Genomic DNA, 22,901 nt, shown 5'->3' on the forward strand with positions numbered 1-22,901 from the left:
TACCTTCCTCTCTGGCCCCTTTTGGGACTGCTTTTTTTCCAAGATAATGCTGGAATGTGGTTTGGGAAAGGTTCACTCTGGGAACCACCCCTAAAAGACAAGGTGGGCAGAAGTGCTTCAGCTTTGGCACACTCTGTCCTGCGACACCGCTCCCCCCCTGCTTGCACGCTCACGTGAACCCTGGGAGGGGGATAACCCTGACCCTCAGCCTCTTGACCCCTCTGCCATTTGTGTGCTATAACATAACCATCACAGTGTTCCTGAAGCTCTGGGCTCAGACACACACACAGAGATTTATCTGTTGTGACCACAGGGTGTAGCACACGAGCCCCAGGGAGACCCAAAGCCCTATCTGGTGAAGATCCAGCCTGGGTGCTGCAGGAGAACTCGCCCTACTCCTTTGATTCCAGGTCCAGGAGGTGCTCCATGGCTCTCTTAATCTTCTGAACATGCCCCAAAGACAGATTAGAAATGGTTTGCCTGCTAGAAATGATACAGACAAAGCTTCAGGCACATGGGTAGGTGTTCTACCTTTTGGTAGGAATTTAAGTTGCTGTCTATACTTTCCTATATATAAAGCAGGGAAGTCTGAATCTATACCCCTTTGCAGTTCATGAGACTCTTTCCACTGATTGTAGTAGACTTTTATTCAGGCAGTTATTCTCTGGGACTGCCTTGCTAGAGCTAAGTTCACTTATTTTATTTAAATGGCTTTGCACATAACATTTAGGTGTTGCAGATGCTGTGATTTTTGTTTAAAAATGAAATATTCTGGCATATTCTAACTAAAGTAATAACATTTTAAACTTTTAAAAATCAAAAAGAAGAAAGGAAAATGAAGATAAACTCCAAGGAACTAAAAATCAATTTGGAAAAACTACTGGTAAAGGTTAACAAAGAATCTGAATATGGTATTTTAACATTTTGGATAAAAAGGGAGTTAGTTTTCCCATGCTGTTAAAAATTACAGCTTTTTGAAAAAGGAATCTGTTTAAAAACTAATAAAGCAATCAAAGCTATGCCTTTTTGTAATTTAGTTAATATGAGATAATCTGGTGAGTCCTTGACAAAGGACATAAGTAACATACTTTTGCATGTGTCTGGTTTTAATTATTTTAATGATTCTTAGTAGAATGAATGTGTTCTTGAATGTCTAGAAGTCTAGGAATGTTAGTTGTTTTTCCAAATTGGGTGTAAGTACAAAAAGGAAGAGGTGAGGCTCCCTTGTGATCATATATCAAGGTGAGAATGGAGTGAGGCATGATTGTTCACATCATTAGTTGTATTTGTGCAGGCACATTGTCAGCTTCACTAAATAAGTTGCTGAACACAGAGATAACTCTGTGTGTGTCCCACCTTTGGAACAGAGGAAAGTCCGTGCCAAAAGTCATATTCAAGGAGGATTAACATTGTCAAGTGCAGCATAAAAAAGCCTGTAAATGTCAGTTATTAGTGCCTGTTACTGGAATGAAAAAACACACCACTGTGTGTGTGTACAAGTGAACCTACTTAGAACTTCAAAGATAAACTAGAAAAGGTGGAAGAGTTCTGAAAATCTTTAATTCTTTTAATTGTTTCTTGATTTATAAGACAGCACTAAGGAAAATGTTTTTCAGTACATCATTTTTTCAAACATGGCTTGTCTGATTTATTTTGGGTTTGGCTCCTTTCACATTTGAAAATGCTCAATCTGACAAATCTAGTTTTTTGGTTATGCCAGAAAACTCCCTACAAGCTTCAAGTCATATCTGTCATAACCCCTCCAGTAATGTAACTGCCTATGAAAGATGGGTTTGTGTTTTGGATATCCTCTGTGGAAAGGATTGCACAGACCATTTTGGTGGTCTGTTAGGATGCCTCTGATGCTGGGATGTGATGGACTGTAATGACTCACTTGTGTATGGAACAGGACTGAGGAAGCAGAGCAGTTGTTGGTGAGGAAGGGATTCAGAGCAGGGCTCTGTGCAGCTGTCACACTCAGCTTTCATCTGTGCCTTTCATCTTTTTTCCATTAAAAATGTTTTATTGTTGCAGCGTTCAAAAAACAAAAGAATAAGCCGAAATCTTTCCTGACTGATACCTCACGTAATCTCTGCTCATCCCAGGGGAACATTTGGGGATGTAAACCAGAGTAGTAATAAATCAGGAAAAATTTTGACAAAACATTCATCTAGCTCTGTGACTTCAAATGGATAATTTTCAATCATGAATTTGATGGATGTGGCGTAGTTTTGTTATTTTATACTGTGAAAGACTGCTGGAAAGAGATGACTGAAAGTAATCCCAGCAGCTGTGTCTTTACACTGCAGTTTGCTTTAGGGATTCATTGAGCTAGGCCAGTATTGAGTGACCAACTATAATAATCTGATATGTCCAAATCATAAATAACAACAGTAGCTGCAATTTAAGGATGATGCAAATTTCCCAAATGATGTTGTAATGATTTTGGAGACTGAAAGTCTCAGCTGGAAAACAAACAGAGTGGAGACTCTCCTGTGATTCTCAGCTGAGCAGCTGGTGCTGTGTTTCACTGGGGAAGTGTTGCCTCTGAAGCCCAGAGCAATCCTGCAGTTGAGAGGGGTCCTCCAGTGGGCTGCTTCTCTGCAGCAAAGTCGTGATGGTACCTAATTCTGATTGCTGAGGTGAAATACAAGGAGAGTATGCCTCACTTCACATTTTTTAGATATAATATGTACAAATTTTTAATGTTCTTTGCATTTCGAGCTTCCACTTCCAGGGTTTACCTTTTGCAAATGTTTGGAAACAATTCCATTATTATTTCCTTTGTATAAAACCTTTCTTTTTCTATAAATGGCAATTCTTGTATGCAAAATGAGTCTTCAGATGTTTCAAAATCGCATCAGATTAGGTAAAACATTTTATTAGATTTGTTCTGTTATAAATCCTTTTCTCTTCCCAGCTTAGCAAGCTTTTGTGTTTTAACTATAGCCATTTTAACCAATTTCTGGCAAAATTCGTCTTGAGCTGCCCTAGAGAGTTGTTTTCAATCCATTTTTCATTGAATGCACATTGCACAGCTCTTGTCTCATGACTTGAATAAATGCAGTTCAGGCCCTGATTTTATTGGATAGATATGTTTGGACTTCTCATTTATGGTTAGGCAGTTGATCATAGCCTTGTCTGACAGGTTGGAGTGTTGTAAATCGTTCCTGTTTCTGAACACTGTCAGTGAGAACTTTAAGGAAGAGTATGAATAAACAGAGGCTTCAAGTGGATATAGGATATTCAGTGTAATGAGTTATTGGTCGTGTTAATGTTACTGTCAGTTGTATGTTTTTGTGGTTAATATTTCTAGGTTTAGTCATCGTTATCTGTCAGAATGAAAACTGAGCCTTGGACCTTTGCCTAAGTAACTGGAACATTAGAAAAAAAAGCAGAATCACGAATTAGACATTTTTGAAGGTGTTCTACCAGTACATGACTTATCAGAAAATTACTTTGTAACTTTCTTCAATTTTGGGGAATTTTTCTGAGAAAAGAATTCCCTAATGTAAACCCAAATATTATTAGCAACACATTTTAAATAAATCAGTAAACTAGAATAAAAGGCACTATTTCTATGGAGGAGAGGGAGAGGATTGATAAAAGGATAAAAGTGCAGAATTATTATTATTCAGTATTTTTAGATGTTTGCAGATGATGAGTATTTCAGGATTAAACTCATAAAACCCTCGCTGTTTGAAAATATTTCCCTAAGCATTAATTACTTTCTGAATGCTCACCCGTATTCAGTGGTTATATTAGTCTGTAATCATAATGTTGTCATTTGGACAGCGACCAAATTAAAAATAAGCTGAGAGAGGAAAGAAAGAACTGTCAGATGAGTTGTCTTTGCATAGCTCTTCTGCTTGAACAACACTGCAATCACGTTGTAATAACCTACATTTAAGTAACAGAATTACTCAAGGGGCCACTGTCTCACATCATCTCATTCAGTGTTCCTTGGCTAAGTAAGAACCCACTCAGTTGAAACTGATGTGTGTTAGGCCCTTGAATTAAAAACAGCAGAAAGTGACCAGTGAATCTAAAAGAATTAAGATCCATTCCAAATCTAGAGCCTGTAAAATTCTACCCAGTAGTTCATACAAGCAGTAGGCATCTCAATCAAAAGACAGAGAACTGAATCGCTCTTTAGGTTTCTCTGTGGTGTCTGTCAAACACACAGAATACCGTTTGGTAAAGTTCATGACATTATTTTTTTGTTTCAGAAATAAAACCAGGCTACAAGGATTGACTTTTGCCTCTGAAGGGCCTTTATTCCCATATAAAGGGATTCAGAGATACCTTATCTCAGTATTGTATCAGTGGTGGGTGGCTGACAGTAAAGTAAAGTAGTTATTAAGGATTTTAATTTTTTTTTTTTTGAAAAATATTCATCAAAATCAAAGCTTTTCACAGAACCATTGAGCTTAGATGCAAACATTCAGATGGTATGTGAAATGCCAGATGAAGCTGAAAAAAAAAGTCTTAATACTTATGCTTGTCACTGGGCGTGTGGAAGAGGCTCGTGGCTGAGGTAACCCAGAGAGTGCCACACTGAGCTATTTTGAATTATTTGCTTCCCCGCTGCCCCTTGTTGAAAATCATCCCATCCATTCAAAAGCAAGTCACCAGCTTGTTTTCAACTCAACTTAAAGGACACTCAATGCCTATTTTAAGGCAATCCCTAAGGTAAAGGTTGTTATATCAGGCACATCTCCTTCTCTTGGTGTTTATCTGAATTGCTTAAGCCTAAACCATTAACAGATTGTCTTATTTCTTGGCTTGAAAACACACCATCTTTTAGACATAATGATTTATGAAATACCATTGGTATCTCACCTGTGCAGTATGTCACCTGGCTGCTGTTCACTCCTGGCTGTTACTTGAGGGGAAAATCCATTTGTTTATGTTAAGAAATAATAAAAAAAAAAAATTAAAAAAATAGTGTTATGAAGTGAAGGTTGGGTTTTAAGTGGGATAAATTGCTGGCAGCATATATACAGGAAATTATTTGTTCATAAATTTGATCAAAGCCTCAGTGCTGGAATAGCTATTGCTTTTCAGTTGTCTTTCTTTCTTTCCACTGAAAATTTCAAATGGTGAATGGAAATTTGTTTCTATTCACACTTTTTTTTTCTACTCAGTTCAGGATTTAGTGGACAGCAGCAAAATCATGTGCTGGCTGTTGACCTCATATGAGGAAAGATCAGAGGACTGAATTTCCAAGCTGTGGTTGAGCCGTGCAAGCAAAGCCCAGTGGAATATTTCCAGCCCTGGGGTGGTGCAGGTTCTGCTGTTTGGATAAACAGATGTAAAAAAAAAAAAACCAGCATCTTTTGATAGTGTTCTTAACAGTATTAACAATGAGAAAACTGCAGAGGTGACCAATTTGAAGATGTTTTAGGAGGTGGCTTTCAGAGACTGCCTGGCCCAAACTAGAAAAAGTATTTCTCTACTACTGACTGTTCTTGCTTCCCTTATAAGAATCTAGATAAACCGAAGTAAATGAGCCATCTCGTTAGTAAAATTAAGAAAAGTCCTCCTCATTAAAAAGAAAGAGTGCTAAGACAGGTATTAAAATAATATAACATAGCATGAAAAATTAAATGGTGCCTTGAATAAAAAAGCACATACAGAGGTGGATGATCCTTTGAAATTGGTACCATCCCTCTCTCAGAAACTGAGATTTCCTTTCTCATCTCATCTAATAAATGGTTTGTAGAGTTAAAATCCTTAGACATAAAGGGTGACTCTTAAGTATTTCAATGTAAACAACAACGTAGCCTTCAACATATCTCTCAGTAAAATCCTGTTTTATGCTTCTTATGCTTCATTTTTCTAGCTTGTGTAGCAGGGCTTATATCCAAGTAGATTAAAAAAAAAAAAATTCTCTTTTTTCCCCTTATATAAGTGCTCAGTTTTCATGTTCAGCCTCCCCCAGCAATTGTTCACAGTCTGTCATCCAGTGAAATTAAAATAACTGTTCCCCCAAGGCCTCCTTCTGCTTAATTCCCAAGATTCTTCAAGATTCACTTGGAACTGGGTAGAGGATGGAATGTGCAAAGCACCATGGTTCTGGCAGTTTGAAAGGGTTGAAACTGGGAATTCCCTTCACCTGGCCCTGCAAACATTTCTGTCTCTTCTGCTTCAGGATCCCAGTTCTTCTCCCGTGGACAGAAGTCTGGGTTGGGAAAGGAGGGAATTGCCACAATGTTCCCAGTGTCTGCACAGAAGTGTGGAACTGTTTGAAGTGATACAAAAGAGGCTTTAGGCAGGCTGAGGAGTGGTCACTGAGAGAACTGAGAAGGATAGCAAGCAAAGTATTTTTAGAGGAGGAAGGATGCAGAAAAGTAAGAGGAGAGCAGTCATAAGTAGTGCTGTAAGTAATATAGTTCTGCTGTGTTCTTAAGAAATAAATAATACTTTTTCCCAGCAGTTAAGTTTAGATTCAGGTGACTTCCCAAGAGAACTGGGGCATCTAGAACCGCTTCTACCAGAAACCATTATTCCCAAGTATAAGCTGTGCTGCTGCTCTTCTTTTTCTATACAGTGTAATTTTGATTGCCTATGTTGCTACATGTTCCTCTAGAGACCCTTGTGCCTAGAAATGTAACCACTCTGTGCTTCTATCTCAGTCTAAGTTATTGATTCTAGAAAACAAACAACCATCAACTTCCCTTTTGGAGAAGCCACTGGAGACTTTTACTTGATTGTTTCACACAAATCCTGGCTCTGACTGAACTGTCCTCCTTTGCCTGACATAACTTCACTAAGAACTGTAGACTGTAGGCCAAATAGTGATAAGTGAATAGCCAGCTGTTTGTTCAGAGAAAGGAGCTCTGACATTTTGTGCATTGCAAACACACAAGAGAATGTTGTCCAGGCAGTGGCATAGGCAAACCCCAATCTCTGCTATTCTATATACAAGACTGACATGTTTTAGACAGTGTAAAGAATAATGTGGAGTCTTTGTTTATGCCTTAAAATTAATCTGTATCACAGAAATTTTGAAGTATTTGCTGTTCCTGTGACAGCTGGGCCCTGGCTAGAAGTGCTTGCCAGAAATGATGCTTCAGTTTCAGTGCAGTTAATGGGACTGAAGACAGACCAAAGTGATGTTCAAACTCAGAAATGCAGCTCTTGGCACTTTTACTCATGTTACTGGATAAACAACAGACCTGTCTGTCATTAGGTCATATCTTTTGAAACCGCCTCGTGTTTTGGGGACTCATCATCATATGGTCAAATTGCACTGCTGTTCCTTCCCCACCTCAGGAACTCTCCTAGCCTTGCTGAGGTCAAGTTCTCTGAACAGTCTGATCCTGCTTCAGAACTACCTGAACAGGGAGCTGTTAGAACAGGGACCAGACCAGAGGACCTACACAGGTCCCCTCTGACACCAGCTGTTACGTTTCTGTGAGTTACAAATGAATTCTGTCTTTGCATTTTTACTCATCCCATTTCCACGATCCTTCAATTCTTGAGCCATCAGGGTAGCTCTTAGGTAATGTCTTGCAGAAAGAGGGCTCTCATCTGTGGAAGGATTGAGAATGATAAGCATATTTTCTAAAGAAGCAATCTTGTGATAGGTATCATCTGTTGGACGGAGACTTTCATCAGTAACTTTCTGTAGGGTTCCACACAGATCATGTTACACCTGAAAGAAAAGTTTCATTGTGAAAACCACAGGATAGGATTCCAGACAGACAAGTAGGGTCAGATGGCATGTCCAGCCTCAAGGGGGTTCCACTTGCCATCAACGATAACAGTGTTGGGCGACAGCAAACATTGCATTGCACAAATGCTTCTTTCACCCAGCAGTGCCAGCAGAATGCTTCTCCTTACTCTTGTCTCTTCCTTGGTATATAAATATTGGCATTCCATTGCAACCTTAGAGGGATTTTATTTTTTACGTTATAATATGAGCAAATTGCATAGCAGCAGGGATGTGCACTTTCTTTTGTAGCATCTGAAGAAACCAAGCCTGAAGGCAAGTTGAACAAACCCAAAATTATTTAGTAGGAAAAAAAAAAACATAGCTAGAGGGGCCGAGTTCAACACTGTTTAAATGAATAGTTGTTTCTTTTGTTCATTTGTTTCAATCAGTCCTTTTACAAATATAAAATGGAAAATATGAAGAAAAATTGGTAAAATAAATACCTTTAAGAGAAATTACCTGATTTTTCCATTCTGCACATATCACCAATCACACGCTTGGGTATAAAAGTTCTGCAGCTAGGCAGAAAACATAAAATTTCATGATGATACTATTTGAAAAATAGCTTTATAGAAAGCCATAAGTTATAAGTGACAGCAAATGCTCTTTAGAATAAGAAACCAGTAGTTTTCAATTAGTGTTAAATGAGAAATTATGTTATGTCAGCTGATATTAAATCAGCATAAATGTCTGGATTAGTACAAAATTATCTGATGTCTGCAAAAAAAATTTAATTTACTGAATTGATATTAATCAGGCTCATTAGCTTTAGTGTGGCAGCTGCCATCTTGGCTAATGAAGAAGGCACTGAACAGGGATTTCCACAGTCAAATTCATGGGCTTGGATTAACTGAAAGAATAGTCCCTCATCATGAGTATTGTAGGACATTATACATTTTTAACTGAAGTAGACCTTGTTTGTACATCAGCAAGGGAGGTGGGTTTCTGTCTGGGAAACAGGGCACTGCCATTTGTAATAATTATCCTGTGAGCACTGGACACAGAGGAGGTCAAACAGTAAACAGGGTTTCAATGCTTTTGTAGCATTGCCTTTGTTGAGCCTGGTATTAGAAGTCATCATTTATTCTTCTGCTTAACCTGCTTCACAATGTCACTCGATGATTTCTATCAGGAGGAGCTCTTTTATTAATTAAACTTTTCTAATAGACGCTGCTTTAGCCAGCTTTTGAGTGTCTTACCCATCCCTCAGATCCCATGTATGTGCTTTTGTTGATAGGGCAGTTTGTCGAAATGAATTTCAGCAGCCATCGTGGCAGATATTCTTGAATTGTCAGCGCTTTGTTCTGCATGTGGCTCAGAAGGACATTGCTTCGTCATGGTATGAAAATGGAAAGTCATTTGAAGAGTTGCCTCCTTTTAATATAGTTTTTTTCATCAATTTAAAGCTGACACAAGCTGTCCTCAGCTGTTGCCCTCCTTTATAATCAGGAGTCTTTGAAACAGCGATTTAAAGGTGGTTTAAACAGTAATTTGCTGGGCTCTGTAAGGCTCACTCTGTGAGTATTGCCAGTGCTTTGCTGTTAGAGAAAGCATGGCTCTTATCCATATTAATTTTTGTCATGCACATATTTTTGGTCAGTCAGCAGAGTGCACATCTGAGAAGAAATGTGGTTGATTCAGGGATGTTTACAGAGCGTATACATGGTGGGAGAGGAGAGGAAAGTTCAGATTTCTGCCTCAGTCCACTATCCACCTGCAGCCTCACATGGGCTGAGCATGAGGACAGCACTTTGAGTGCAAGAAGGATGCCTGTAGCAGAGCCAGTGAGTTTCAAAGTCCCCGTAGCATTTTGTGTCAGATGGCTGATCTATATTTATTCTGCCAATGCAGTAGCTGCCCCTGGAGAGCTTGCTCCACTCTTTACCTGACTCAGGACATATGGAAATATGACATCTGCTTACTGCAATAATACTTTCACAAATGTGATTGTGAATCTTGGAACCAGAGCTGAACATTTCATCACAACAATTGAATCTTAATTCTGCTTTTCTCATGAGCAAAAAAATGCCCGGGGTGTTATTTTCTCCCATATGATTGAAAAATGCTGGCTATATGAGCACCACATGGGAATGAGGTGGCAGTGCTATTAAAAAGACCTATTTGCCGTGGCATTTACCTCTGTGGCATAACAGCATCTTATAAACAAAGCACAGCATCCTGTGAGAAAGCCTATGAGAAATAATCCTTTCCGTGTTTGAAAGGGAAAACAAAAATGTGCAAAAATAAAATAATTTCATCAAGGTTACTCATCAAGTAAAATTCAGGAATTCAAGATGGATTTTCATTCTTATACCTACCTTAAATTCATCTGACATTAAAATCTATGGATTTTAACCCCAAGACTATACAGTTTGATCTGAAGAGAGTGATGTAAGATTTCCTTGGTAAAAGCTTAACAAGTAATACCTTCTTGGTTAGGGGTTCATTAAAAGGGATTTTAGTTTATTCAGGAGTTTATTCAGACCTGGTCCCACAGTTGAACGTGTCTCAGCAGAGCTAAGATGGACTTGTAAACCTTGATGAAACTTAATGTCTACTTCCCAGCAACAAAAGAGCAACAAGCTGTCTGAAGTGGGAGATTAATTTCAGCAAGCCTCTGCAAACTAAGTCAGTCTAATTTCATGTAGGTCTATGCCTCACTTTCCTACTGTGCCTGCCCTCCAGCTCTTCTGTTTTCCATGGTAACTAGGCCAGCTGTCGACTAGGGAAATACCCTTGGGCCAATTTTCTCTTACTAATATCTTACAGTGAGCTTTCCCTGGTACGTGAGCTTAACTTGAAATTCCCACTTCTCTTTTTACAAAGCCAATATTTGGTGGCAATAAAGCAGTGAAATGGAAGGAAGATCAGAACCAGAACAGTATTTAAAAAAGATAAATCTAAAGATATTTCCTTCTCTGCTCTGCTCTCCTACCTTTGCAAGAGATACTACTACTATGTGTGAAAAATTAATAAAGACCAAGAAAAGAGGATGAAAAATAAAACCAGAGTGGAAGAAATAAAGCAGGCCTGAAAAGAAAGGGACATGAAGATAGAAACATCCTTCTTTATAATGTAAATGCTTGTTCTTCTGCCGCTGACAGGAATGAGCTGACAAGTACCATCTTTCATGGTCCCCTCTGTTTTAATTAGATTAAAACATGGTAGATACCATCTTGTTTGAAGAAGATTTCAGGGTAGCCTTATGCATATGGAGAGCTGACAATTCTTCTCTGCTAAAAGTCAGAATCAGGAAAAGATGAAAAAATTGTTATTTGGACTCCAGAGACTCCCCTTTGAAAAGTCTGATTTTCTCTCTTCTTCTCCCTGAAAACAAATGAATTTCGCTAGTTATTTTCGAAGTGTAAAGGACTGAATGCCTTCCTGACGACGCTCTGAGCTCTGAAGGTTCTCTCAGAGTTGCTGTATCGACAGTCACACACGCACATGCACCAAGTTAACACGTTGCTGTGATCTGACGGTCTGATCCGTTCACCCTTTGTTGTTGTGCAGCGTTGAGACGCCACAAAATTGACAGCAAAAGAAGACTCGACACCTTACAGAAAGAATACTGTGTCAGATATGAGAGGACTACTGAAAGCAGCGTTTTGCAGTCGTGTAATTACGCTGAAGTACCATCATTGCTGAAACACTTGTAGCGGTACCTGCTGAGGCTCATTTTTCCTCACTATTCCTGTGTAGGCAGTGATCTGAATAAAGTTCCCTTTGTTAGATATTGGGAAAATAAGAAGCCAGGCTGCTAGCTAGAGCAGTGATGAAAGTAAAGATCCGGAAGAGACCGACATGTCAGAAAGTAATGTGGGATCAGTTCTTGTTGTATCTGTATTACCTATGCTTAAAACACAATGGATCCACAGACAAGTTCTTCCAGAGAGGTAGAAAGGATGTTGCCTTGAAAGAAACATTGACTCCCCACGTATCTGAAATGTATCAAATCTCATACCTCCTTCCTCTGCTGTTGACGTCTGAGCACTGAGATGTAAAAATCTGAGACTCTACTTGAAAGATAACAGCTTTGAATGCAGATGTCGTTAAGCAAAGCAAATTCTTGCAACCGAGTGCAGAGCAAATAGGAAAATTAACAGCTCTACAGAGCAAGTTCTTTTGAATGACACAATATTTGAAAAACAATGTCGCTGTCTCATCCTATTTTTCACCCCCCCAAAACCAAATCCTTCCTTCCCCATGACCAGAGCCATAAAAACAGTAATCTGAAAACTCTAGGATTATAAAGTACAGATCTGGCTCAGAATGTATGAATAAAATCTGGGACTGCTCCTGATATGAGCAACCAAAGGCCTTAATGACCTTGTAGAAAGACAATTTTAGTTTTCTCCCTGAAGCTATTTCAGTATTAGTATATTAATGTCACAGTTTAACCCCAGATGGCAACCAAGCCCCACACAGCCACTCACTCACTGTCCCCTGCAGTGGGATGAGGGAGAGAACTGGAGAAGAGACAAAACTCATGTGTTGAGATAAAGGCAGTTTAAGAGGTAAAGCAAAATTCTCATGCCCAAGCAAAGCAAAACAAGGAATTCATTCCCCATGATCCATGGGCTGGCAGGGGTTCAGCCATCTCCAGGAGAATAGGGCTTCATCACACATAATAGTGACTTGGGCAAACACCAGCACTCCAGATGTCTCCCCCTTTTCTGCTTCTTCCCCAGGTTTATGTGCTGAGGGTGATGTCATATGATATGAGATATCCCTTTGTTCAGTTGTGGTCCAGCTGTGTCCCCTTCCAGCTTTTTGGGCAGCCCCAGCCCACTCACTGGTGAGGTGGGATGAGGAACAGAAAAGGCCTTGACTCTTCAAACCCTGCTCAGCAATATCTAAAACATCCCTGAATTATCAGCAGTTTCCAACCCAAATCCAAAACACAGTCCCATACCAACTACTGTGAAGAAAATGAACTCTACCCCAGCTAAAACCAGCTCAATGAAAAGATAAAACCAACTAAAACAAAACAAAACAAAAAACCCCAAAAACAACAACAAAAAAAAAACCAAAACCAACCAACCGAACAAAAATGAGGGAAAAAACCAAGCAAACAAAAAACCAAAATGAAGTTGAGCAAAGTGAATTGCCCAGTGCAGAACCATACAGAATTAGTTCTGTATCATACATTTTGTTTTATTGTGTCGTGAGGGATTTTTTGTTCCAGCTGTGAAGCTAATGGGAACCACAGATGCTATCCAAAGCCCCTTTTGGTAGACACAAACTACCCAAACAATAGGCAGATGAAGACATGCATTTTCAGTTTCTCCTCAGTGTCTTGCTGTGATAACTGTGGCCCAAATGCAGAAGGAGTACAAAGCTTAGCAAGTGCATTGGCTCCAGTGGGCTCCTTCGGTCTGAATTAATTTTGTATTTTATTTATATGGTTTGAAAGTAGAGTAGCTTAGTCACCTCCTGTATTCAATTAATTGCTGGCATGTTGGACAGCATCCCAATAAAACCACTGGGTCTGCTTATTTTAGTGGTGATTATCCCATCTAATCCCATTCATTGCTAGCTTCCAATGCAGTTACCCACTGGGAAGAACACAACAATTTCTGTTATGCCTGGAATGAATGGCACATTTTAGTTCCTGTGCATGAATTTACTCTAAGCTATTACAAGGATAGATTGTTGGGAGCTTTCAGGCTTGCTGATTCTGGTGTAAGATACTGTGTGGAATTCTGAAAACAATGGAACATTTGTTTTGAGGAGAAAATCTGCAATTTTGGAAAAAGTGCAGACAGGGACGTGCCCAGTCACGTGAAGAAAACGCTGGCAAAGGTGGAACCAGACTTTTCAAAATTAGTGCCAGACTTGAGTGCCAAGTTTCTCATTGAATGCAAAATAATAGTGTCCCATTGATAATCTTCATGCAGATATTAAATGCAATAACTCTGTTAAACAGCGCTTTTTTTTAAAATTCTGAATACTCTTTTCAGAGGGGAGGTTTAATCATTCTCATTACTGAGGCAGCGGTGCTTTTTCTGCTAATAGTTGAAAATGGACTTACAATTTTCAGCTGGAGCTTAAGTCACTCTCGGTATTAATGTCACTTCAGGATGAAGAGTTTTATTTTCTGTAGCTTTGGATTGATGCTTTATTGGGATGGGATATTTGGTGGACCATGAATGGTCAGTCAGAGAGCACTGTTGTATACAGATGCTGTCAGAAACAACCACTACTTTTGTTATGTTGGTGTTGTGCTGCAGGTATTTTTTTTTGTGTTTGTGATAGTATGTTAATAAATTTGGTCCTCTGCTGCTTGCAGATTCCACCCAATTTACAGACTGGAGCAGAAAAGGACAGACAAATTAGAGAAGGCATGTTATGAGGATGATCATTTCCTGCTTAGTTGACTTTTGGCCAAGTAACATCCGTATCTGGTGGTGGTATCTGTACACTATTATATTTTCCTATTAATTCTTGATACAGTTAATTTTCAAGTTTCATTTCGTTTCAGTTTCGGTTTCAAGCTTCTTGGGACAAAACCAGTTTTATCTGGGGTTCATTTTCTTAATGCAGTAGTGTGTGCAACCAACTATGTTATGTATCAAATAAAACATTTTTCTGCAAGACAACCTCAGCAGGGCTTGACAACTTCCTTGCATAGTGTAGCATAGCCTTTGTTTTCACTGATCTGCTGATTTTTTGTGAGTCAGCAGGACACGCATTCCGCAGTTAAGGCATTCAGTGGGAGTGGGAGGAGCTGTGTTGATTGAATCTACTGCATCAAATTTGTCTGAAAGCAAATTTTGTTGCATTGTTCATAAAGATCTTTGAGTGAAGATTAGCAAATAATGGCAACGTTGTGTTTTTGCAGCCTAACCAGCAGGCTTTATAATAAGTCTGCAGCAGTATTTTGTTGTCTAAGAGAGACCAATGTGGTAGATGCTTGTTTTAAGTTATGTTATTATAAAAAAAAAAATCAGAAAAACAAAAGCAAATTAATCACATGGTATGTTAAAACAAAATTTCACTTTAAGCAGAGGTATTTTCCATTCAAGGGTAATGCTTTGAAAAATGAGTCTATAAAAGCAGCTCTGTTATATGAGAAGCAGCATGTGGAACTGACTGCAGGTTTCTTATGTGAGAAATGTGAAGAGCCAAAAGTGGACAGGTGCTGCAAGTTATGGAACAGCTGCTGTTCTTCCATCCTGGAGACTGACTTGGTTAGAGAGATTCAGAGAAAATATTGTACCACACTTCACTCAGTTTGCTCAAGAAACATAAACTTTCACTCTCTTCTTGTTATAGAATAGAAAGAAAGATGAAGGATCAGCGGATTGGGCATAGTTTTGCTAGCCCTCTTGTACCTCTCCCTTTCTGTTGGCTTTGTACTTGGTGAAAGAAAGGGAGAGCAAATGAAGCTGTCTTCATCCTTCCAGTCAAGTTGATGATCTTGCACAGTGTTTCCCTAAAGCTTTGGAAAATGCACAAGTCACTTGGGAGAACTGCAATGCCCCTTCCATCTTTGTTGTACAGTAACTCTTCTGTCTAATTGACTTTGCTCCCCATTCTCCCCTGCAAACACTGTGTTGTTCTCAGTGCACCAGGTGTCTTGTGCTTCTCAGTTGTTAGTTTGTCTTTATATCTGTTGTTTTGTTGACTGTCATGCCCCAGTAGGTCTACCAAGAATGGTTTCTCCTTTCTGACTTACAGTACATAAATCACACCTTTCTAGAATTTGAGGTTAGTTTAAAAACGGAGGCGTTATCCTGAATCTGGTTTTTGAAAGGCAGTTGACAGAGATAGCCTGTATGTTTCTCTTGGATAACAAAGGACTGTGAGAACAGAGCCACTGTAAAGCTTTCCAGCAAGCTTAGCTAAATTAAATTTTTCCGTCCAAGAATGGATAGTGTCTCACCAAGGCTGTGATGGAGGCTGGGAATAGAGATTAAATTGCAACAAGTGCAACAAGTATGAGTGGTCCTTTCAGTTCTCTGAAGCAATAACTGCCATTCTACAGACATGTTCCTGGGGGCTTCAACAAGTTCAGTCATCCATCCTAGGCACTGGAAAAGAGACCAGAAAAGCCACAGTCATATTTGCCAGCTTGGCACTCTGCTGCCTTAGAGTTTGGCTGTGTCTAAAGAGGCTGTGCCTGACCAGACCAGCTGGCAAGTGATAAAGACTTGAAAAGACAAGTTCTGCAGACTTGGCTGTACTCTGTAGAGGAGTAAGGGGAGTTGCAGGGGGTGGAGGATGAAAGGTACTTTTAGAACCTGGAAGTTGCTGGAGTTCAGTGTTTGTGCAGAACTTTCTATGATGATATCTCTATCAAAGGGATTATTCCCATTATCACTGTCAGGGAAGTAAAAACCTTGTCCAGTGTAATCCTGGGGAGGTAAAACTAGAAAACTAAGAAGAGTTTTATTTGCAACTACTAATTACTTGTAATTAATAGCAACAGTTCCCTAATCATCCTTGTGACCAGGTGGAGTCATCTTCAGCTGCACATTTTTGTCATCTCTGTCATCCATGTGTCTGTGAATGACTTGCAGTGGGAGCTGCAAAGCCCAAATGCAATCCCACTGGCAAATCAGCCCTGTTACTTATTCTTCTGTTTAAGAATGCAAACAGTAAAATGTTTTCTTCAAGGAGTTGAAAATTAAATCAGTTATATGCTTCAGGCATGTGCCATAGCTCCATGGCACAACAAAGCACAAAGGACAGCTTAGGAGTTTTGCAGGATGTCTAAGGATAATCAAGACAGATGGCAACCTCAGACATGGGAACTGTGCAGTGGTAGAGAAGTGTTCTTGTGTGCTGATCTTTGATATGAAGGGCTGTGGAGAACAATTTTTAAGCAGTTATTGCCATAATGAGCAGCAGTCTTGCACTATTGTTTTCTCCTTCTGTGACTCGTCTTGCCTCCAGCTTAGCAAAACAGAAAACAAGCATGAAATATAACTTCAGAACAAAGCATATTGACTTCCTTGGTCAGGTTTTCAAAGACTGAGCCACAACAGGAAGTACCTCCGCCCTATAACCCTAAGGCACCTTCTTTTCATAGTCTGTCTCTGAATTCAAAACACCTTAAGCAAAGAGTGCTGTGTGTGTGTGCTGGTAGGCACAGCTTCTGTGCAATGAATACCAAGCATCACCTGGAAGCATTAACTGGGGTCACTACTGACACCATGTGTAAATAACTCAGTCAAACTGTGCCTCGCTCTCTCATGGCAGGTAGGTGCTAAACCTGCAATAATATCCTGGAAACCCTGGTCTTTTCTTGGTTTGGTTTGGTTTGGTTTTACTGCAGCGTGGTTTAACAGGCTACCTGTGAGCTAATCTGTCCTGTCAGGCATCGCTCTCTGGTTCACCCTGCTCCCCTTTCTGAAGGAGACAAGGAACAGATGTTCAACCAGCAGAGTTGTCTGAGCTGCCTCACTCTTTCATTTGTCTGCCAAATCCAACTCAGAGCAGACTCTGTCAGCATCCCTGTCTTCCAGCATCACAGAAGGAGAATGAGGCCAGCTCACCTGTTTTGCTACCAAGATCCATCCAATCTCATTCCTTTCCTTCCTTTTTTTTTTTCCTCCTTTTTTTTTCTTAATTTCCTTTTTCTCTATAGCTGCTGGGTTTAGCCCTGTTTCTCCTTCTCTGACACAGCAGCCAACCCAGCCTGATTCAGTCCCAACTTCCCTTCTTCCCTGTGGCAAAAATCTCTCCAGCACACTTGTGTTTCTACACCCAGAAAATACACACACTCTTCTGCAGCTGTGAGTGCCAGAAAATGGGATTGGAGCCACCTTGCAGGATGGAGCAGATGCACACAGAAAGGAGGAGAAGCAGCTGCTTGCAGAAGTCGGGGGGCATCTTTCAGGGCACTCCAGTATTTGACTTGGACCCTCTGACTGCTGCTAGGCACAGGCAGTCTAGTTTGCTTCCTTTCTAAATTTTAGGTCATCTTCCCTCTGCACTATTCACAAAAGTGACCTTGGGACAGTGTCTGAATTCCCCCGGCCTTGCTGAGAATGAGGGTGTTTGTCCCAAATGGGAAAACCCTGAAGAGTAAGGAAGCCTCCCTGTTTTTAGGAGCAAGATCCTCTGTCTAGGCCTGGCATAAAACCACACTTTTATATTTAGTTCTGTCTTGCAGAATCCTGTGAAAATTGTCAGGAAAAAAACCAACCTTTCTGGCTTCTTCACTGGCAGCCTTGAGTTTTAAATCATTCCAATTTTGTCTTCCTCTGTCACAACTAAGCATCCTGTTCTAACTTGAAAATTTCATTACTGTCTTGAGCATTTCTCCACCCTGCAATCTCAGAAGCTGCAGCCTGTCCTATGCCCACTGAGTTCTCACACTGGCAGGGTGAAGATGTGCGCGCCAGGAAACTGGGAAGACAGAATTACAACAACATATGTGTTCATTTGTTGAATAAACATTTTAGCAAACCCTACAATGAGTCATCACATTAGAAGCTGTCCTTTGTATCCTCTTTGGGACTGTTTTTATGAAAAGAATATAAAAGTCAGACCCAGTCAATTCAAATCAATTTGCAAATTAAGGTCTGCAGGCTTTCAGAAGCACACCTACCTCAGTGGGCAGGGAGAAGGCAGCTGTGCTGCCTGTGCCACAGTCCCTCATGGGGCTGCTGGGGAAGCACATGTGCTGTCAAATGTGACATGTGTGTTCAGGCTGTGGAGTGTGTGTTGGGCACGGAAATGGATTTTACCAGTGAGATCATGATGACTGCCTCAATTTTCCCCCTGGACTGGGCTCAAAAATCACATGTGAGAGGATTCAGACTCCATATGTCCTCTGTCCTCATGTACACCTTATGTGTAACCTCTCTGAATCTGGCCTGTAATCTTAGGTAGGAAAGAAATTTTTATATCATATGTGTGTATACAAGCTTATTTCCTGTGAACACTCAGCCATAAGAATAATCAAAAGTGGGTCTTTTAGGTTGATCTGAGTTATGCAGGGAGTAGCTCTGTTTAAAATAGTGAACCATTTTGGTTTGCTGTTTTGCTTCCTGTATGTGAAATCCTAAGCCTTTCATTTTAGGGGGGGAAAAAAGCTGGTTTAATATTCTCTATATCTGAGAGGATTAAAGGGACATCTCAAACATGAAAAAGTAGCCTTTCTGGATTCCCTAAATATGTACTGTTAAAAATGGAGTATTTGAATAAATATGATTTAGATGTTCAGAAGCTGATTCCAGTGCAAGCCTAAGTGCAGACAGAAGGTTCTGCACCAACACATCACAGTGATGTTGTCTTTTCTTAAATGCACTTGTCTTTTCAGGGCAAAACTGAACAAGTTCATTCTGCCTGTGTGCCAAGAGAAATACAGGCTGTTTAGCTGGACTGAGGCTGAGCTGGGCTTTGCTGTGGTACCCTAAAATTCTCATATGACAGTTTGAACTGTACCAGTGATGCTTTTGTTTAAAAATATAATCATCAGGCCTCTTCCTGATTTGCTGCTGAAGTGGACAGAGTATGTTTTTGTTTTGAATCACCTTGTTTGCCTACAGCTGAGCTAAAAGGCCACTGCAGAGTGTGATTCAGTACCCTAAACATTGGCTATTTTAGCCAGCATAGGGAATCTGAAACATCTGCATGGGAGTGGCATACATGAGATATTCCCTCTAGTGGACCCATACACTCCTAAGGCAGCAGCAGGAGGCCAAGTAGGATATCCTGAGATATCTAAAATGGCATGAACTATCTACATTTAAGCAAATGAATCCCATCCTGTTTAAGCTGGGACTTACTCTCACTGAAAAAGGAAAGAATTTGTTTATCCACTGCCATATATCCACTGTGTGTTCTCTCAGCCTTCTTCCGTTTATGAAGGGTTCAGGAAAAGAATAAAACTACCTCTGTGTGCTGGGGTTTGCCTTCCAACAGGCATTGCAATGACAACTTGTATTTCTTTCTGATCCAAAAAGTAATTATTTGTTTTTACTAGTCTACAGAATAAAAAAAGTAATTTCAGACTCCTCCAGAGAGTGCTGATGATAAACTTCTCATATCGCTTCCCTTTCATGTCCAGGCATTTCTGATGGAAACACCACACATTCTTTTTAAGATTTTCAAGTCCTTAGAAGTTCAGAGGTTTTGTATAGCTGCAAAGGCTTTTCAGAAACCAGTAGGTGATATTGTTCTGCATTGAATTATGTAGGAAAAGGGGACCTAGAAGAATCATTGCCTTATAAAAGATGACAAGAATCCCTCATCACCAAAAGAGGCCTGTGCTGCAGTAGCAACATTGTAATGCCTTCTATATGATTTCAAAGGGGTTGAAGTGTATATAGGAATTATGGTTTTTTACCTATAAATATCAGTGCTTTATATTATATCTTATTCTTGCTTTTTGTTATGTGATATATTCTTATGTGATGTGCCTTGAGAGTCAACAGCTTCTCTGATTTTCTGTCCTGTGAAAACTAGCATTATTTGTTAGGTTTGAGTAGCCTCATCAGGTAAGGGAAACTGCACTAAGATTGAGACATTTTTAAGGAATTTGAGGTTTGAGATGTTCTTAAGGATGAAGTGTGGGGGGGAAGTTCATACAAAAGCAAAGAGCAGTTTATCAGTCCTTCAGGCAAAGGGAAATCCCAGGTGATGGGCAGGATGTTGGTAGCTATACAGAGCTGGTGATTCCACTCTACACTTACAAAAATAAATCAAATAGTGTACAAAACCTCTGGTCCTCATAAGGAAAAAACTTCCCAGTGATTAATTCAGTTAACTAAAAAAAAAAAAACTCTAAAGCCACAGCTTTCCTGACCCAAATAAATGTCTAATTAGAGAAGACTGCATGGTGAATATGATTTTTAAAAGTATGTTTTTGGTTTTATTTCTGACTTTTATGTTGGCAGTAATTCCAGTTCCAAAGCTTTTATAGACTTCAGTAGAACTAAAAGCTGAGTTTTTGCTTTAGACCAACACCAGCAAAGAAAGGAATAAAATGGGCTCATTTCACTCTTTTTAGCCATATAGCCAATTTCAGAAATGTCTCCTCAGCTTTAAATAGTGAAAATTTCTAGAACTGATGATACATCTGAGACTAAAACAGACTTTAAATGCACCTCACAGCTGAAAGATGTGCTTGCTTGTGTAAATGCACTTGTAGGAGGAAAAAAAAGAATAGATTTGTTACAACCTGCCCAGCAAGGTAGAAGTAACTTTTGCTTTTTCTAATAAATCCTTTGCAGTGAATTTAAATAAATTGATACTAGATGATCAGTGTTTACAGATAAAGATATAGATAAATATGATTTATTTTTAGAACAATGTGGTTGCAAAGGAAAACAGGTATGTAGCCATTTTGGTTGTTATAATATATAGTAATATAGCAATAAAAAAGCTTAAAGATGTCACCCAAGAAAATGTGTAAGGGAAAAGGGAGAGAAAAAGAGAATGACAGTTACTTAAAGAAAAAGTGTGTGTTTATAGTCAGAACTCAGAGGTCATTGCCAAACTTGGTTGTAGTTGCTGTTTGCTGGTGTGGGAGTGGTGGGGGGAAATAAGCCCATGGAACATAAAGTCCAGTGGCTTCAATCCCCTGGCATGAGCCTTGCACAACTCACTAAAGGCAATTTTAATTTTAAGGCAATTAAAAAAGTCCCAATTCTTGATAAGATGTAGGGGTATATGTTTAAGACTGGACTTCAAAAATACAACTTCTTTTCACTTTGTGAACTTTTCTTGCAGAAATAAGAAGCACTACAGGCTCTGCACTGTGTACGGCAACAAGAAATGGCAGGTTCCTATTTATTTAACACTCTTGGAATCTCATTAGTTGTGAAATGGGACTTGAGTGCTGCCTAAAAATAAACATTTTTTTTTCTTTCTCTGTTGCCCAGAGTTGCCAAACATAGATTAGTCTGGAGCCCATTTATTGTTCCTGCTAGAAGTGATATAAAATAAAAATCAGTTTTTGATATACAGATTTTTTTTCCTCTCTTTCGTTCAGGCTGTTGAAGAATGCACAGAATGAAGTTCATTTCAAAATCTGGTATAAGAAACTACTGGCTGCTCTCCAATTCTGTGCTGGACAAACCCTGAACAATGAGTTTTCTAAGGAAGAAAAACTCATCGGAATTCTGGAAGACATTGCCACAAAAGTGAAAGCTGCCAGTGACCCTAAAAGAAAGGTTTGTTAAAAATTATTGCCCCTTCCATCTAAATTTCTTCAGGTAATTTTTCTGGACTGACACCTGCTTCCTATAACGCCCTTTACATAAACAAACCAAATTTGACTAACCTTGGTAAAATTTTTTGCTGCTCTGAAAACAAGTAAAACATAGATATTTAACAGGACAACTCTCATCACTATTACTATTGACATTAGCAGATCTTGTAAGTCATTCATATTCCTTCATCAGTGGTTGCTTAACAAGACTTGGAGGTGGACAGAAGTAATGGCAACAAAGCTGACTAACATTTTACTGAGAGGAATGCTCCCATTCACCACCTCATCCCAAAATATTTGACTCCTGTCAAGCTGCAGTATTTCTTGAAAGCTTTGCTGAGAGTTCTTGACAGGATGGACACATTGTCATTTAACAAAGGCAGCCCGAGTGGAATGTACTTAATATCTCAAATGTAACATTTAGCAACGAATATTGAACTCATATCTACAGAGATACATTCCTGGCAGTAGAAGCTTGCAGTTGTCTTCTCCAGCAATTGCAGCTTTTATATTGCATCAGTACATTTTCAGTTCAAAACTGTTAATTTTCCAAGACAACTCTTGTTACTTACCTGATGTGTAAAACTGCTTCTTGCTGAAATCTCAGCAGGGCAGAGAAGGAAGCCAAATAAAAATATACTTGCCACTGCTGGTTGTCGTGAAAGATACCATGAATCTTTTTGCCTTGTTAAGGATTCAAAGATTTTCAAAGGATTTTTCAGCAAACTCTCAGTATTTCACTGCCTGAGAACAGCAAAGCAAACAAGGAAGTAAAAAGACAAAAATATTTGCAAAAGGAAAATCCATGTAAAGAAAAAAGAAATAGTAGTAGTATATTATACATTACTGATGCATAATTCAGATTTAAGGCTTTAATCTCGAGGCTGCAGTTACTGTGATACTGAGAAGTACCCAAACCCTGCAGTTAACACACAGAGTTGGGCAAAGGAGAGCACACCGTTGAGACAACTAGCAATAGATTGTGAAGTTCTTGGACAAGGCAGAAAAAAC

The 22,901-nt window shown here is 39.5% G+C and overlaps 1 protein-coding gene across 1 annotated transcript in view; it reads left to right on the plus strand.

Annotated features, from left to right (window-relative positions):
• PIK3C2G (phosphatidylinositol-4-phosphate 3-kinase catalytic subunit type 2 gamma) overlaps nucleotides 1–22,901 on the plus strand; it is a 194,870-nt gene that overhangs the window by 94,347 nt on the left and 77,622 nt on the right. Inside the window, exon 18 of the mRNA XM_029963387.1 lies at nucleotides 21,672–21,852. Within this exon, the coding sequence (XP_029819247.1) occupies nucleotides 21,672–21,852 (181 nt within the window). The remainder of the gene's footprint in view (nucleotides 1–21,671; nucleotides 21,853–22,901) is intronic.

Source organism: Manacus vitellinus, unplaced genomic scaffold (assembly GCF_001715985.3).
Source record: "Manacus vitellinus isolate BGI_N305 unplaced genomic scaffold, ASM171598v3 scaffold_5_pilon, whole genome shotgun sequence".
In the NCBI taxonomy this organism is placed as follows: domain Eukaryota; kingdom Metazoa; phylum Chordata; class Aves; order Passeriformes; family Pipridae; genus Manacus; species Manacus vitellinus.